Source organism: Lampris incognitus, chromosome 2 (assembly GCF_029633865.1).
Source record: "Lampris incognitus isolate fLamInc1 chromosome 2, fLamInc1.hap2, whole genome shotgun sequence".
In the NCBI taxonomy this organism is placed as follows: domain Eukaryota; kingdom Metazoa; phylum Chordata; class Actinopteri; order Lampriformes; family Lampridae; genus Lampris; species Lampris incognitus.
Genome location: NC_079212.1, coordinates 80,477,702 through 80,493,409, shown reverse-complemented (window position 1 = coordinate 80,493,409; position 15,708 = coordinate 80,477,702). Strand labels below are relative to the sequence as shown.

Here is a 15,708-nt window from a genome sequence, read left to right as displayed (position 1 = left end):
TCCTGGCTTCAAGCTGAATCCCTTTGTCCCTCCAGCTGTTTGGGTGTCTTCGTTCACCGTTTCTTCTATAGCTTGGTCAACAGGGATTCGGCCAAAGGGATTGGTGGAGCCCAGTTGGACTGAGAAGCCTCCTTCCATGAATTCTGTGTACACATCTGGGTGTGTGATGGGCAGCTCAGACATCTGGGCGTAGTAGTAGGGGAGGTAGCGTGCATAATTCATCCTGTCATAAGCAAAGCACCATGGGATCATTGCTCGAATGCTAGCCAAGTGTAGCATCCAGTCTCACTCTCTGGATGCTCGGATGAGCCCCAACAAGACTTCAACCATGTCCAAATAGGACATCCAGAAGTTCGAGAGGCTGCCGTTTCCACCTCTAAGGAACTCACGGTAGACTTCAAATAGATCCATGATGCGTGTACAAGAGCTGTTCTCGAGGACCTCCTTCAAAGCATGTTGTGAGACTTCTTTCCCAAGGCTGTCAATGGTCTTCAGTGTCTCATTCAGGTGAACCATGTCATTCCTGTGAGTTTCTTCCAACCAGGACAGGAAACCATTCAAGGTCAGTCGCATGAGAGCCTCATACAGGAGCTTGTGTAGTCGCACTGCCCTGTTGTACTTGCGGCCATCCATAACACCAGCAATTGAACCTTCTGCAATCATGCCAGACTCAATGCAGAGGTCTTTGAGTCCAGCATCTTGGAAACGCTTTCCTATTATTGCCAGCAGTGTGCAGATGGTGTGGAATACCCCAAGCCTAACGATGATTTCATGGAACTTGTCATGGTGTTTCCATGTGATCTCGACAGCCTTCGCATACAGGGCTTGGTCAAAGACACAGACAATCTTCCTCAGGCCTAAGCACTGCATGATGCTCAGTGACTGGTTAAGCACCTCGTTGACAGTAGACATTTGTGTCGCTGGAGCATTGATGGTAGGCAGATAGCCTATATTGTCGGGGATGACCGTCATCTCTCCTCGAGTCAGGATGTTGAAGCCTGTCCAGCTGCTGACTGACTGTTCTTCTTGTTGTGACATGCGTGCTAGGACCCAAAGAAGGTTTTTCTCTCTGGCAAGCTTAGTATTGGCTGCAGTATCGGCATCTGACCTTTTGCTTTGTGGTGGCCCTACCCGTGGTCCAGCATTGTAAGTTGGTAACATTGGTGGGGGTCCATCAATGCTTCTCTTCTTTGTTTTGGGAACAGTGGGCATGGGTTGGACAGGAAGTGGGTTGACTGGCTTTGCTTGCACAGCAATCCCATTGACTCTGTGAGATGTTCCCTCACCACTGACAGTTTCTTCAAGACGGTCGATATTGTCCCAGGCTAAAGTTGTGAATATGCCAGGATGGATGTTAGCTGGAAGGGGAATGCCACTCCCTGATGATGAGAGTTTCTGGAGACACAGGGCAGTGTTGATCTCTTCCATCTGTGAATAGGACACACTGTGACCAAGTCGGTTGAGGATGTTTATCAACTCTACATTTCCTGTCAACGATTTGACACTGAATGGCAGAACAATGTGCTTGGAAGGCTTGGTATTTCCACATGTCACTGCATATACTATGTCATGGCCAAATGACTGCAGAAGGCACTGCACTCTCTGGGATGCATGATCAGGATCATTTGAGCCTGTGAGTAGAGAGTACAGGAAGATAATGAGCGACTTTGGAATGGTAGGACATTCTGCTTCTGGTTTGACTTCAGGCGGCCAGGTTTGAGGAACATCTTGACTTTTAATGTCTGCTCTCAATTTGATGACTGCTTTGGCTATAACATCTTGTGCACTGACACTTTTCAGGGTCTGCAGCTCCCTTTTGAGAGACTGATTTTCTTTGGCAAGTTCCCTCATGGACAAGTTATCGGGATAGAGGAGGAATTTTCCTTTCTCATCAGGGAATATCTGCAAGGCTCCAGCAAACTCACTCTCCAGGTTTCGCCTTATGTGCTTCTTGGTTGATTCCTTGACTTGGGCAATGCCTTGGGAGTTCATTGAAGCTACCAGTCTAGAAGAGAGATCAGTCATTGTCATCACTTGAAGATTGCCAAAAAGCTCCATCCTGATGAAGAGGAACAGCTCATTGTATGCCTTATTCACAGCAGCTTCATACTGGGCTGCAGCATCATCATCTTCATTGCTGGCAACCTCTCCTTTGGAAACCTCTTCTTTGGTGTAAAGTCTATAGCATGACCTGTGGTAGTGCCCTTCAGCTGCTACAAGGTCTCTACTCACAATGGCAAGGATTCTGCTGTCCCTTTTCTTTGTGGCTGCACTCCTGATCTTTGCATCAGCTCGCAGTTCTCGACACTGCACCAGTACTTCTCTCGTATTCTGTCTCTTGGAATATTTGCTGTTTTTCTGACAAAATATGCACTCTGCATCATAAGTCCTAGATGTACTTGGAGCATGTCGAGCTACTCTCTTAGATTGTTTCTCTTCAGCAGAGACACAACTTTTCTTTTCTTTTGCAAGGAGGCCATCAAGAATTTGCTTCATAGTGAAGATACTGCGACACTTTCTGTGGTAGTAGATTGCTGGAATCTGTCCCTCAGGAATGTCTTTTGCCAGTTTCAAAACTGGTGCATGATTTCGTATCTGAGCTGCCCTGAGCAGAGTTCTCCATGAGTCGACACTTTGTAGTGAAACCAGCTTATCTGTATCATCAGAACAGTGGATAATGCACTCCACCCGTGGGCGCTTTGGTATTGGGTAAAAACTTGCTTGTTCACCAGTGGCCATATTCAGTCAGTTTTCACCTGCCACATACAAACAAATACATGTAACTTAGGTGTATGAACACTACTAAAACAAAGTTTACTTTGCTTCACCAGCGTCATATTACCATTATTTATCTTACATAGCCACAAATAGATACATTACCTAGTTGCTATGCAACAGCTGTATTTTGTCCACATGAGGCCGCTAAAATCAACACAAGATGAAAGTTCCTCGTAGCCACTTTAACTAATCATATCAACATATACATTAAAAGAACATGCTAACATTATGGGAAATTAGCTTACAATCTTCTCCAGAGTGAGACAAGAAGATAGATACCAGTTTCCTCTATATGTGTTTAGTAGAAAGCTATCTGGCTGCACGTTAGCCTAGCTTAGCACAATGAATGGAAGTACACAGTACTGGTTATCCTTGGTTGTTGGCCAACTAAGAACTGTCCCAGAGTTTAAGCTAGGCTAATCAGTACCAGGGGTGTTGAAATGCTATATTTGTAAAAATCTGGGCAAATACACAATCGTGAGAGGCACAGAAACAGGTTTCCTGAAAGAAAAATGAAATAGCTGCTCATTTGGAAAGGTTATCATGTATTATTTTACTTCCGTTAGTGTACCAAATAAAATGGCACCAGTGAAGTTGTGTCACCTTGGGTGATATCGATATCTGGTCTGACCCATGGACTAACTGGCTTTGGTCTAGTTAGTTTCTTAGTAATAATGCCCTTCTAATTTAAGGTTCACAATCACCTCACACAATGAAAGAGTATGGGTATATTATACATTTCCTGAATCTTTACAGTCCTGTGAGTATTCCAGTTATTGTGTTTTGTGTCCCTGATATTCCTAGATGCCACAGGGCTAAAAGAAAGTATATAGTTTAGGCGAACATTGCAGAAAGATGTGTGTTATTGACGGGTTGAAGAGCTCAAGTGACCTCTATATTTGTGAGAAATATCCACAACAGGGCTTGAATGAAAGCTAAGAAGGTCCCCTTTAAAATGATACCAAAGACAATATTATAGAACATTGAAAAATGTCCTGACCATGAGGCTAAACCAGGATATGCACCAGCGTCTAAAATGCAATTTACTTTAGGGGGTGGTTAACTTCATGAGCTGATAACTGTGATACAGCTGCCACTCAGGAATGGTTATCATACCAAAATATCATCTACAGACATGGATCCTTTCAAAAATTATAAGTAAGTTTTGCCACCTTGAGTGTACCGAAATAGGAAATTTTGGGCTCTGGCCCATGGACTATATGGTTTGCCATGGTCATATTTGATGACCTTTGGGAACCATTCTTGGAGGACCTAGTGAGCATCTGTGACCTTGAGGGAGTTTATGTCAGGATGCTGAAAGACAGGGAGCCAAAGAATGCGCTCTTGGCAGTAGAAAAACTCCACCACGCCACTGCTGTCAGACACTGTGCAGCTGTTGATGCTGTTAAGTTGAGTTTTAAACCCATTTGAAGAAACATTTGTTGATAAAATTTTGTTTTGTTTCATGAACAGATTTTTGATGGTAGTTTAAAAAATGGACATGAGGCTCCATTGGCTTCGGAGCCAATGGAGCCTCAGTGATGGTTGGGAGGCGTGAGGGGGTCTCTACTCCAGGAGTAAGTCCCCCACCTCATTAACTTCCAGTGCTTTGCCCATGGGCTATAACTGGCAGCCATGGATGACATAAACAGGGATGACAGAATGAGGAAAGTAAGTATTACTGCATGAATTAATTTGAAATTAATGTTTAATCCAGGAATGTTTTACTGCCTATACTAATTTATCCTTCTCTTCACACAGGTAGCTCCTGTGTGAAGTTCCTTAAAGACCTCAACAAACAGTACCACTATTCACCTAAACCCAGAGAGAGCTCAAAGCACAAAGTGGGGTCCTCCAGCATAAGATCTGGAAGCTAACCAACAAGGTGGCTCCCATATATGGATAGAGCTCTTCAGACCCTCATGAAGGACTATGCTGTGGTGTTGGCAAATATGGAGAACACTACTGAATCCAGGCAAGTCATTGTTGAGGCAAACAGTCAGCTATTTTTCAATACTGGGTTGTATTCTAATTATTGAACACCTGTGACATGTGTACTTTTTTTCCATATCTGCCAGTGCAGACATGATCAGGAGAGCCAAGCAAGTGTGTCCAGATCTTGAAGGACTACAGCCACCTCCTGTTTATGGTCCTGGAATAGGATATCCTAAATTTTTGAGCTGGTCAGTTTTTTTTTCCCTCTATGGTTTTGAGTGATTAGGATAGTGTAGTGTTAGTATTGTGACATTGTTTTTATTTGCAGTCTAAGTCTAAAGCTTTAGGAGGACGATGTTACACTCCCCAAGGCCTTCTAGGCCTTTGAGACTGCACTGCTTATGCTCACAAGCATACACCCAGCAGCTGAAGAAAACCTTGAAGGCTTTCTTCAGGACTCTGCAGAGGGCTGATTCCATGCAGTGCAGCTCCAGAGCTTTAGCCAGGAGAGCAGGAATATATTCGACAGGTAGCAAATGGAAAAAGGGAAAATAAGAGCATTTGCTGATATAATTTAATTATCCTGTTGTTCATAAAGGGCTCACTCAATTGTGTTCACTGCGTGACATGTTTTAATTGCACATTGTCCCTGCCTTTAAAACAAACTACTTAAAATTTAATTTTATGTTGATAGATTGAGGAGCCAACCAGTTGTAAGTTGAGGCTGAAGATAGCATCAACAATCAATATTGCTCTCGCACTGCTGGGTAAATTCAATAAATTTAGTTTTCTATTTTGGAATTTAAAAGTTGATTTGGAGTAAGAGCTTACTCCATGTCTGGTGCCAGGACAAACTTTTGGCAACATGCTTTTGGTAAAACACCTAGAACAATTCTGCATCACAATCCAGCTGCACCCTTTGCAGCACCAGACATGAGGTAGGCTACTTAAGATGTAGCTTGCTGTGATTGCACAGCTATGACTAGAATATCAGAAAACAAAGAGCGGTGCTTAGGATCAGTCAATGAGGCTTTACTCAAACTGATGAACAGCCAAAAAGACGACAAGGGTTATGGATCTGTATTTGAAATGGCCATATAATTATTTCCGCCTTACAAATTAAATGGAAGCAAGCACCTGCTTTTACTTCACCTGTAATGTCATAAACCTTGCCATCCATGCAGGCAAAGTAGGTGATCCGTAAGCCCAACATACTGGACTCTGCCCACAGGTCTCCTTCCTCAGCACAATGACAACATTTGCATTCTGCACAAAACCGAGCCTCAGCAGGCTCTCGATCCATCTCGAACCTCCTGCACAGAGATTGCTTATTTGTTAACAAGCAGACAATCTGTGAAAGTGCTTGTGTTCTACAAGAGATATCAAAATAATCTTCTACAGGTTATCCCTTTCATTCATTTATCAGAATTTCAAGCAGTCTCAGTTTTCACAAATGCTCAGTGTGAGTGACATACTTGTGCTTGCCTTCACACTTGGTACACATCATTGTATTCATGGCTTCCTTTAGGTCATCTTGCAGTTTGGTGAGGAAGTCATTCATGGACTTGGAGAGCTCAGTGTCTGCCATACGTTTCCTGTGATGAAAGCAAACTTGTTAATCATATGTGAGGATTAGAGAATAGGCCAATGTAAACCAAACATTGGCTCAACATTTCAAAATGACTTTTTATTTAAGTGAAAAAGAGAGAACCTCAATGCAACATAGAGTTAAGACATTTCTAGTCAATACCTGCTCTGTTTCATCAAAAGTACTATAAATGTGTATTTAAGAATGTAAGCTGTAGCAATTTAAATAAAAAGGTCAAGTTTTTGTGTCAGAAAATTGAGATTATAATAGATTAGAGTGTGTCCATCTGTCTTGCTTACATGTAACAATGAGCACCAGATACACTCTACATTGTGATGTGGAAAATTAGCAGAGGGTTGAGAGAGTAAGGATTTCTATATGACTGAGAAAAGGCATAACTTGCAGGGTTTCCCCCAGAAAAGTTGTGAGGCTTGGTGGCAAGTGTCTTTTTTGATTGGAACGGGCCAGCGATGCACTAAGGTAGGGCCCTATAATTTCTGTGATAACTGAAGCACAGATAGAATCCCGGAATGGAGAATTTAAAAAAGCTACAACACAGATTCCATAGGGCCCTACATTAAGTCAGTGCTAAAAGCTGACTGACGATTTGAAAATATGACTACGTAATGTGTTGTTATAAGTAAGTCATTTATTCAACCCACATTTTTTTTAAAAATCAACAACTACAGCAGAATCTTACTGACAATGTACAGTCTTGGAATGCTGTGTTTTCAACAACAACAAAAGAAATTCAATTAAATTGAATCGGTATGGCGACCGAGTGAAGCAGACGCACAGAGAGCCATTCCCGAGCGATTTCGTAAATCCTTACTATTCACATCAACAGTAAATCTCGAATGTATTTAGTGTTGCAGGAACGGGCTACAATATAAATTTTAACAATGTCTGGCAAAAATAAGACCAGCAACCAGACAGGAAACACTACGATCACAGGCCCTACCATACCTCCAGAGCCTAAGCTAACAATGGCTACCACTGAACATAGTAATCTACTTCGGACTTTTTTTTTTCAAACTGCAATCATCTCAAAATCAGAACCTGCTTCTTAAATGGCTTTGGCCCTTCAAGGTAATTGTAGGAGCCAAATGTCTCCTAATGGTTAATAATTAATGTTTTAATTAGTAATTTGAATAATAATTAGTTTAAACACTTATTTTTTACACATCGTATACTTTAGGTAACTGCTTTCTTTATGTATTAAGTCTGCTGTGTAGTCTTAGATAGGTGCATGTCACTTTAAGAACTCGAGAAGGGTGTTCCTGGGTTAACACGCTCCGGAAGAGGAAGTAAGCGGAAGGCGAGTTGCCTAGGATGGAAGAGTGGAGCCACACGGTTTTTCTGACCGTGCACAGCCCTTGCATAGCCTACGTGTATTCGTGCACAGCCTATGTGACGTGCATAGCCTACGTGTATTCGTGCATAGCCTACGTGACCGTGCATAGCCTACGTGTATACGTGCATAGCCTACGTGTATTTGTGCTTTGTGCATATGTGTATTAAGTCAGGATAAAAGTTATGATTTCATGGATGCAATTCATTATTCCACTGTGTATCTTAAAGCAAGTTTAAATAAATATTTAAAACGCAAAGGAAGAATCACTCTTGGACCAAACAGACAAGTGGAACACACGTCAGCCATAAGGCTCTTCTCTTTTATTTAGTTTATCAGGATAGCTATAGCAGCCCTTACATCTCTGTCAGAAAAACTCTCCTGCTCCAAGTGGAAAAGGAAGATTGAGACGGATTCAAGGCATTGTGGACAGCAAGGAAACTCGCTGACGAGGATTACCCGAGCACTGGTGAGCGACGGTAAAAAGAAAGGCAGCACGGTAAGCAGTAAAAAACTTATCGCTAGCATTGCTTCATTTGAAGACGTTTCAAAGTAACGGGAAATATGGAAGAAAGGTTTGAGGAGCTACCTCGTCAAAAGAGGTATGCGAAAATGACGGAAAAGGCTGTCGAGGACAAACTGCAGAGGTTAACACAGTCTAGAAGAGCTAAGCTAGGTCAGCTAACCAACCAGGCAAATGAGCTGGAGCGGCTAATGGAAGATGATGCTAACGTCAATGCAGTGAAAAGGAAATTACATTTGGATTATCAGGATTCGCTAGGGGAAATAAACAAGCTATATTACAATATAAAACAATTAATCCATGACGACAAGTTCTCTGAAGATCAAAATTCATATGAGTCTAAAATCAGTCATGTAAGAGGATTTATACAAGAAGTAGAAACGTGGCTAAAGGCAGTCGAGGAGCGGGTAGAGCAAGCTAGACGCTGTGATGCTGAGGTAAAGCCTACAGACAGTGTATCAATGGCATCCTTTGCTTCGAGCATTAAGAGTAGAAGGCGTGGGCGTCCTCCAGTGCTTCCTCAGTGCACCTCAAGATTGAGGTAGAGAGAGCCACATTACTTGCAAAGGCTGCTGCTCTCAAGCAGAATCAAGATCTTGAACATCAGGAAGCTGAGTTGAAGGCAAAAAGGGAAGCAATAGAACTACAAACTGCTATTGCTGCATCTGATGCTAAAAATCAAAATATTAGAAAATGTTGATCCTGAGCGCTTATCCTAAGTCCTACATGTCAAATGACTATTGAATCTGGAGTTCTACCACCACATGCAGAGCCAATCATCAACACAGAAAACGGAGGTGAAGAATTCAGGTCACTTTGTCCCCAGCCCACTGGTGTAGGTCAGTCTAGTAATTTTATTGCAGATGATCATGCATTAGAAACGCTCTGCAGTTTCATGACACGCCAGAATAGCATTACAGAGTTGATAGTGAAGCAGCAAAAAATTACGACCTTGCCACCGTTAGACATCCCTATCTTCAGCGGTGATCCTTTAGACTACAATCTTTTTGTAAGAGCCTTTGAGCATGGAGTAGAATCCCGCACCGAAAGCTATAAGGACCGTCTCGACTTCTTAGAGCAGTTCACTAGTGGTCCAACTAAAGAGCTGATAAAAAGTTGTCTTCATATGAAGTCAGATGTAGGTTATTGCAGGGCTAAAGAGCTGCTCAAAGAGCATTTTGGGAATGATTACAAGATTGCTGTAGCCTACATGAACAAGGACTTGAGCTGGACACCTATCACGCCAGAGGATGGAGAAGCTTTAAATGCATTTTCACTCTTTCTAACGGCATGCTGTAATACCATGACTGAAGTGAGTTACATGGAAGAACTGGATAATGTTGTGAACTTAAAGGCTATCGTAGCAAAGCTTCCATACAAGCTACGTGAAAGGTGGAGAGCTGTTCTGTGTAGTGTACAGGAGCAATGTGACAAGAGAGTCAGGTTTAAAGATCTGGTTGAGTTCATAAACAAACAGGCCAAAATTGCACTTCATCCAATCTTTGGCAATATAAAGCAAGGCACAACTGCTAAAGGATCCACAACTAAACAAGATGATCATAGAGCACAGAAAAGAAGTGGAATCAAGAAGTCATTCACTACAACCGCTATACCATTGGATTGTCAAACGAAAGATGAAGTGCAAACAGAACACACGAATCCCATACAACAAGGACATGTCTCGTCTGTAAGGGTGAACACACCATGGAGTCATGTAGTAAACTAAAAGACAAGCCACACAAAGACAAGTTGGAATTCATGAGAGGCAAAGGACTATGTTTTAGCTGCTTGAAGCATGGTCACATGAGCAAAGCCTGTAAAGTAAAGGTGAGCTGTCAGGTGTGTTCCTTAGCTCATCCCACACTGCTGCACATTAAGAGAAAGGACACGGTTGCTGAGCTAAAGAAGAAGACTGATAACTGTGAAGGTCAAACAGTTTTGAGTGCATTTGTCTGTGCAGAGTCTGATGGTTATGAGTCTACTGGGGCCGGAGAAGATGACTGCACACTCGCAATACTTCCAAGTCAAAGCCAAGAAGGGAAGTGTGGTGGTGCAGACTTATGCTTTTCTGGACCCAGGGAGCTCTGCCACATTCTGCACGAAGGCATTGATGGATAAGTTAAAGCTCAATGGAAGGAAGACCGACATACTGCTGAGAACCATGAACGAACAAAAACCTGTATGCACTTACGTGGTGTCTGGCTTGGAGGTCAGCCGTTTGTCAGGCGGCGAGTTCCTTGAACTTCCAGATGTCTTCACGCAAAGGTCAATATCTGTAGGTAAAGAAAACATACCCCAGCAGAAGGATCTTGAAAGTTGGTCTTACCTCAAAGAAATCTACCTCCCTCAAATTGAGGCCGACATTGGACTGCTCATTGGAGCAAATGTACCCAAAGCTATGGAGCCGTGGGAAGTGATGAGCAGTGTTGGTAATGGACCATACGCTGTAAGAACCAAACTAGGTTGGACCGTGAATGGGCCCTTAAGGGAACTCTGCAGTCATGCAGATACGAGAAAACCAATGAAGACAACGGTGAATCGTATATCTGTGGCCTGTTTAGAGAACCTATGGCTTCAACAGTTCAAGATGGATTTCCCTGAGGGAGGAAAACATGATGATGTAGAGATGTCTAGAGATGATCATCAGTTCTTGGACAAGGTCATATAATCAGCTAAACTGGTGGATGGTCATTACACCACATGTTTACCGCTAAAGAGCAAAATGGTCGACATCCCAAATAATCGCAAGATAGCTGAACAGCGAGCACAAAACTTACAGCAGAAGTTCATCAGGAATGCCTGCTTTCAACAGGAATACACAGATTTCATGGAACAGCTTATTCAAAAGCATTATGCAGTGCAATTGTCCAATGAAGAATTGACACACATGGAAGGGAAAGTGTGGTATATACCGCACCATGCAGTATACAACCCAGTGAAACAGAAACTGAGAGTTGTGTTTGACTGCGCTGCATCCTATCAGGGCACATCCTTAAATGAGCAGCTTCTTCAAGGTCCAGACCTGACCAGTAGTCTAATTGGCATTGTAATCCAATTCAGACAAGAACCCGTTGCAGTCATGGCAGATGTGGAAGCAATGTTGCACCAGGTTAGAGTGCCTGATGATGACTCTGATTTACTCAGATTCCTTGGGTGGACAGGTGGTGACAATAACCAAGCCTTGTCTGAGCACACAATGACTGTACACTTGTTTGGGGCTACGTCTTCACATAGCTGTGCCAGTTTTGCTCTGGGAAAGTATGCCGAAGACCAGAGTGGGCAGTTCAAAGCTGAAGTGGTAGAGACAGTGTTGCAGAATGTCTACGTGGATGACTGCCTGAAATCTGTTGCTACAGATGAAGCAGCCATATCAATGTGTCAGGACGTGATCAAATTCTGTCAGAAAGAGAAGTTCTCTGATGAGATTTTAGCTCTACTCAAGGGACAGAATGTGAAGCGCAGTAGCCACTTGTATAAGCTGAACCCCGTGTTTCAAGATGGTCTGTTGCGAGTTGGTGGAAGGCTATGTCGAGCGGCTATGCCAGAAAGTTGTAAGCAGCCTGTCATTCTGTCTAGAGACTTCCCATTGTTGATGTAGTTCTACGACAGATCCATGAGGAAACTGGACATGGAGGCCGCAATCATATGCTCTCCGAACTGCGGCAGAGATTTTGGATCCCTAGTGCCAACACAGCAATTCGAAGGGTTCTCTCAAATTGTGTTACATGCCGTTGCTTACATGGAACAGTTGGGAAACAACTAATGGCTGATCTTCCTCGAGATCGGTTGATGCCAGATGATCCACCCTTCACCAGAGTTGGGGTGAACTATTTCGGACCACTTGAGGTGAAACCTGGAAGCCTCACAAAGACATATGATGTCTTCCTCACTTGTTTAGCTGTTCACGCAGTTCACATTGAGCTTGCCTCATCATTGGACACAGACTCGTGCATAAACGCAGTCTGGCGCTTCATAGCAAGGAGAGGACAAGTGAAACAGATTCGTTCAGATAATGGGACAAACTTTGTTGGGGCCAATCGTGAGCAGAAGGCAGCCATTGCTGACTGGAACACCTCAAAATTTCAGCATTTGTTTCATCAATATGGGATTAAATGGACATTCAACCCTCCCACAGCTTCTCATCATGGCGGAGTGTGGGAGCGGTTAATAAGATCAGTTAGAAAGGTACTGAATTCCATTGTGAGAGAACAAGTCCTTGATGAAGAAAGCCTTCACACAGTCTTATGTGAGGTTGAGTCGATCATCAACAGCTGACCTATCACAAAGGCATCTAGTGAGCCAAATGGCTTGGAGGCACTGACGCCCAATCATCTCCTGCTACTGAAGGTGAAACCATCATTACCACCAGGATTATTCGACAAGGATGATCTCTACTCAAGGCGTAAATGGAGGCAGGTGCAATATATGTCAGATTTGTTTTGGAAGATATGGATTAAAGAGTACCTACCTCAACTCCAGGAGTGGCAACGATGGTCCACAGCATCAAGAAACTTTGCAGAAGGAGACGTGGTTCTTCTGGCAGATGACTGTGCTCCAAGAAATTCATGGATTATGGGAAAAGTCATTGAGGCAATTCCAGACAAGAAGAGGCTTGTTCGCAGAGTTCGCATCAAGACAAAGACCAACATCTTGGACAGACCCATCACAAAGATCTGTCTCCTCATGGACTTTGAATGGGCAGGTGGTAAAGACTGAGCCCCCTCGATGAGCCATGTGCTGGAAACCTCTGCTCTCTCTCTCTCTCTCTTTTTTCCTTTCAGAAAAAGGACCTGTCAAGCTGACTGGCGAAATATTGGACTGTGTGCTTACCAAGCACTTTCTTTTCATATTTTGTAACATCAGATGTTTGGTCTGATAATACAAATGCCTGTTCATTTTATGTATTGATGTAATTTGATATGTAATTTGTTATGGATGTGGTAACTGTTCGAGGCTTTAGCATTATCAGAACAATTAGGGGCCGGTAATGTAGGTGCCAAATGTCTCCTAATGGTTAATAATTAATGTTTTAATTAGTAATTTGAATAATAATTAGTTTAAACACTTATTTTTTACACATCGTACACTTTAGGTAACTGCTTTCTTTATGTATTAAGTCTGCTGTGTAGTCTTAGATAGGTGCATGTCACTTTAAGAACTTGAGAAGGGTGTTCCTGGGTTAACACGCTCCGGAGGAGGAAGTAAGCGGAAGGCGAGTTGCCTAGAATGGAAGTGTGGAGCCACGCGGTTTTTCTGACCGTTCACAGCCCTTGCATAGCCTACCTGTATTCGTCCATAGCCTACGTGCATACGTGCACAGCCCTTGCATAGCCTACGTGTATTCGTGCATAGCCTATGTGACGTGCATAGCCCACGTGTATTCGTGCATAGCCTTACGTGACCGTGCATAGCCTACGTGTATACGTGCATAGCCTACGTGTATTTGTGCTTTGTGCATACGTGTATTAGGTCAGGATAAAAGTTATTATTTCATGGATGCAATTCATTATTTCACTGTGTATCTTCAAGCAAGTTTAAATAAATATTTAAAACGCAAAGGAAGAATCACTCTTGGACCAAACAGAAAAGTGGAACACGCGTCAGCCATAAGGCTCTTCTCTTTTATTTAGTTTATCAGGATAGCTATAGCAGCCCTTACAGTAATGGTGTGGAGTCTGTGTGTGTTTGCGTGTGTGATTAAGCGTGTGCGTACGTGTATGTGTGCATGTACAGTGGTGTGAAAAAGTGTTTGCCCCCTTCCTGATTTCTTATTTTTTTGCATGTTTGTCACACTTAAATATTTCAGATCATCAAACAAATTTAAATGTTAGACAAAGATAACACAAGTAAACACAAAATGCAGTTTCTTCATGAAGGTTTTTATTATTAAGGGAAAAGAAAAATCCAAACCTACATGGCCCTGCGTGAAAAAGTGATTGCCCCCCCCCCTGTTAAAACATAAATTAAGTGTGGTTTATCACATCTTTGGAAAGCTGAGTTCAATTTCTCTAGCCATACCCAGGCCTGATTACTGCCACACCTCTTCTCAATCAAGAAATCAATTAAATAGGACCTGCCTGACAAAGTGAAGTAGACCAAAAGATCCTCAAAAGCTAGACATCATGCTGCGATCCAAAGACATTCAGGAACAAATGAGAAACAAAGTAATTGAAATCTATCAGTCTGGAAAAGGTTATAAAGCCATTTCTAAAGCTTTGGGACTCCAGCGAACCACAGTAAGAGCCATTATCCACAAATGGCGAAAACATGGAACAGTGGTGAACCTTCCCAGGAGTGGCCGGCCGACCAATTTACCCCAAGAGCGCAGCAACGACTCATCCAAGAGGTCACAAAAGACCCCACAACAACATCCAAAGAACTGCAGGCCTCACTTGCCTTAGTTAAGGTCAGTGTTCATGACTCCACCATAAGAAAGAGACTGGGCAAAAATGGCCTGCATGGCAGAGTTCCAAGACGAAAACCACTGCTGAGCAAAAAGAACATAAAGGCTCATCTCAGTTTTGCCAGAAAACATCTTGATGATCCCCAAGACTTTTGGGAAAATACTCTGTGGACTGACGAGACAAAAGTTGAACTTTTTGGAAGGTGTGTGTCCCATTACATCTGGCGTAAAAGTAACACAACATTTCAGAAAAGGAACATCATACCAACAGTAAAATATGGTGGTGGTAGTGTGATTGTCTGGGGCTGTTTTGCTGCTTCAGGACCTGGAAGACTTGCTGTGGTAAATGGAACCATGAATTCTGCTTTCTAACAAAAAATCCTGAAGGAGAATGTCCGGCCATCTGTTCATGACCTCAAGCTGAAGCACACTTGGGTTCTGCAGCAGGACAATGATCCAAAACACACCAGCAAGTCCACCTCTGAATGGCTTAAGAAAAACAAAATGAAGACTTTGGAGTGGCCTAGTCAAAGTCCTGACCTGAATCCGATTGAGATGCTGTGGCATGACCTTAAAAAGGCGGTTCATGCTCGAAAACCCTCCAATGTGGCCGAATTACAACAATTCTGCAAAGATGAGTGGGCCAAAATTCCTCCACAGCACTGTAAAAGACTCATTGCCAGTTATCACAAACGCTTGATTGCAGTTGTTGCTGCTAAGGGTGGCCCAACCAGTTATTAGGTTTAGGGGGCAATCACTTTTTCACACAGGACCATGTAGCTTTGGATTTTTTTTCCCCTTAATAATAAAAACCTTCATTTAAAAACGGCATTTTGTGTTTACTTGTGTTATCTTTGTCTAATATTTAAATTTGTTTGATGATCTGAAACATTTAAGTGTGACAAACATGCAAAAAAATAAGAAATCAGGAAGGGGGCAAACACTTTTTCACGCCACTGTATATAGTTGCATGTGCATATGTATGTATGGGTATGTAGATGTGGACGTGCACACATATACATATACTACGTTATTTTTTTCTTGCATTTTTGTGCTACTCTGCTCTGTTCCTGTTTTATTTCTAAATCTGTTGATGTGTGTTTGCAAGCTCGGTAGTGCTCTCTGTTAAA

General features: G+C 42.7%; 1 protein-coding gene across 1 annotated transcript in view; it reads right to left on the bottom strand.

The window, feature by feature from the left end:
• Positions 1-15,708, bottom strand: part of dnajc14 (DnaJ (Hsp40) homolog, subfamily C, member 14) — a 44,666-nt gene that overhangs the window by 19,625 nt on the left and 9,333 nt on the right. Inside the window, exons 4-5 of the mRNA XM_056274316.1 lie at positions 6,189-6,308; positions 5,866-6,026 (exon numbers count right to left, since the gene is read on the bottom strand). Coding sequence (XP_056130291.1) covers positions 5,866-6,026; positions 6,189-6,308 — 281 coding nt within the window. The remainder of the gene's footprint in view (positions 1-5,865; positions 6,027-6,188; positions 6,309-15,708) is intronic.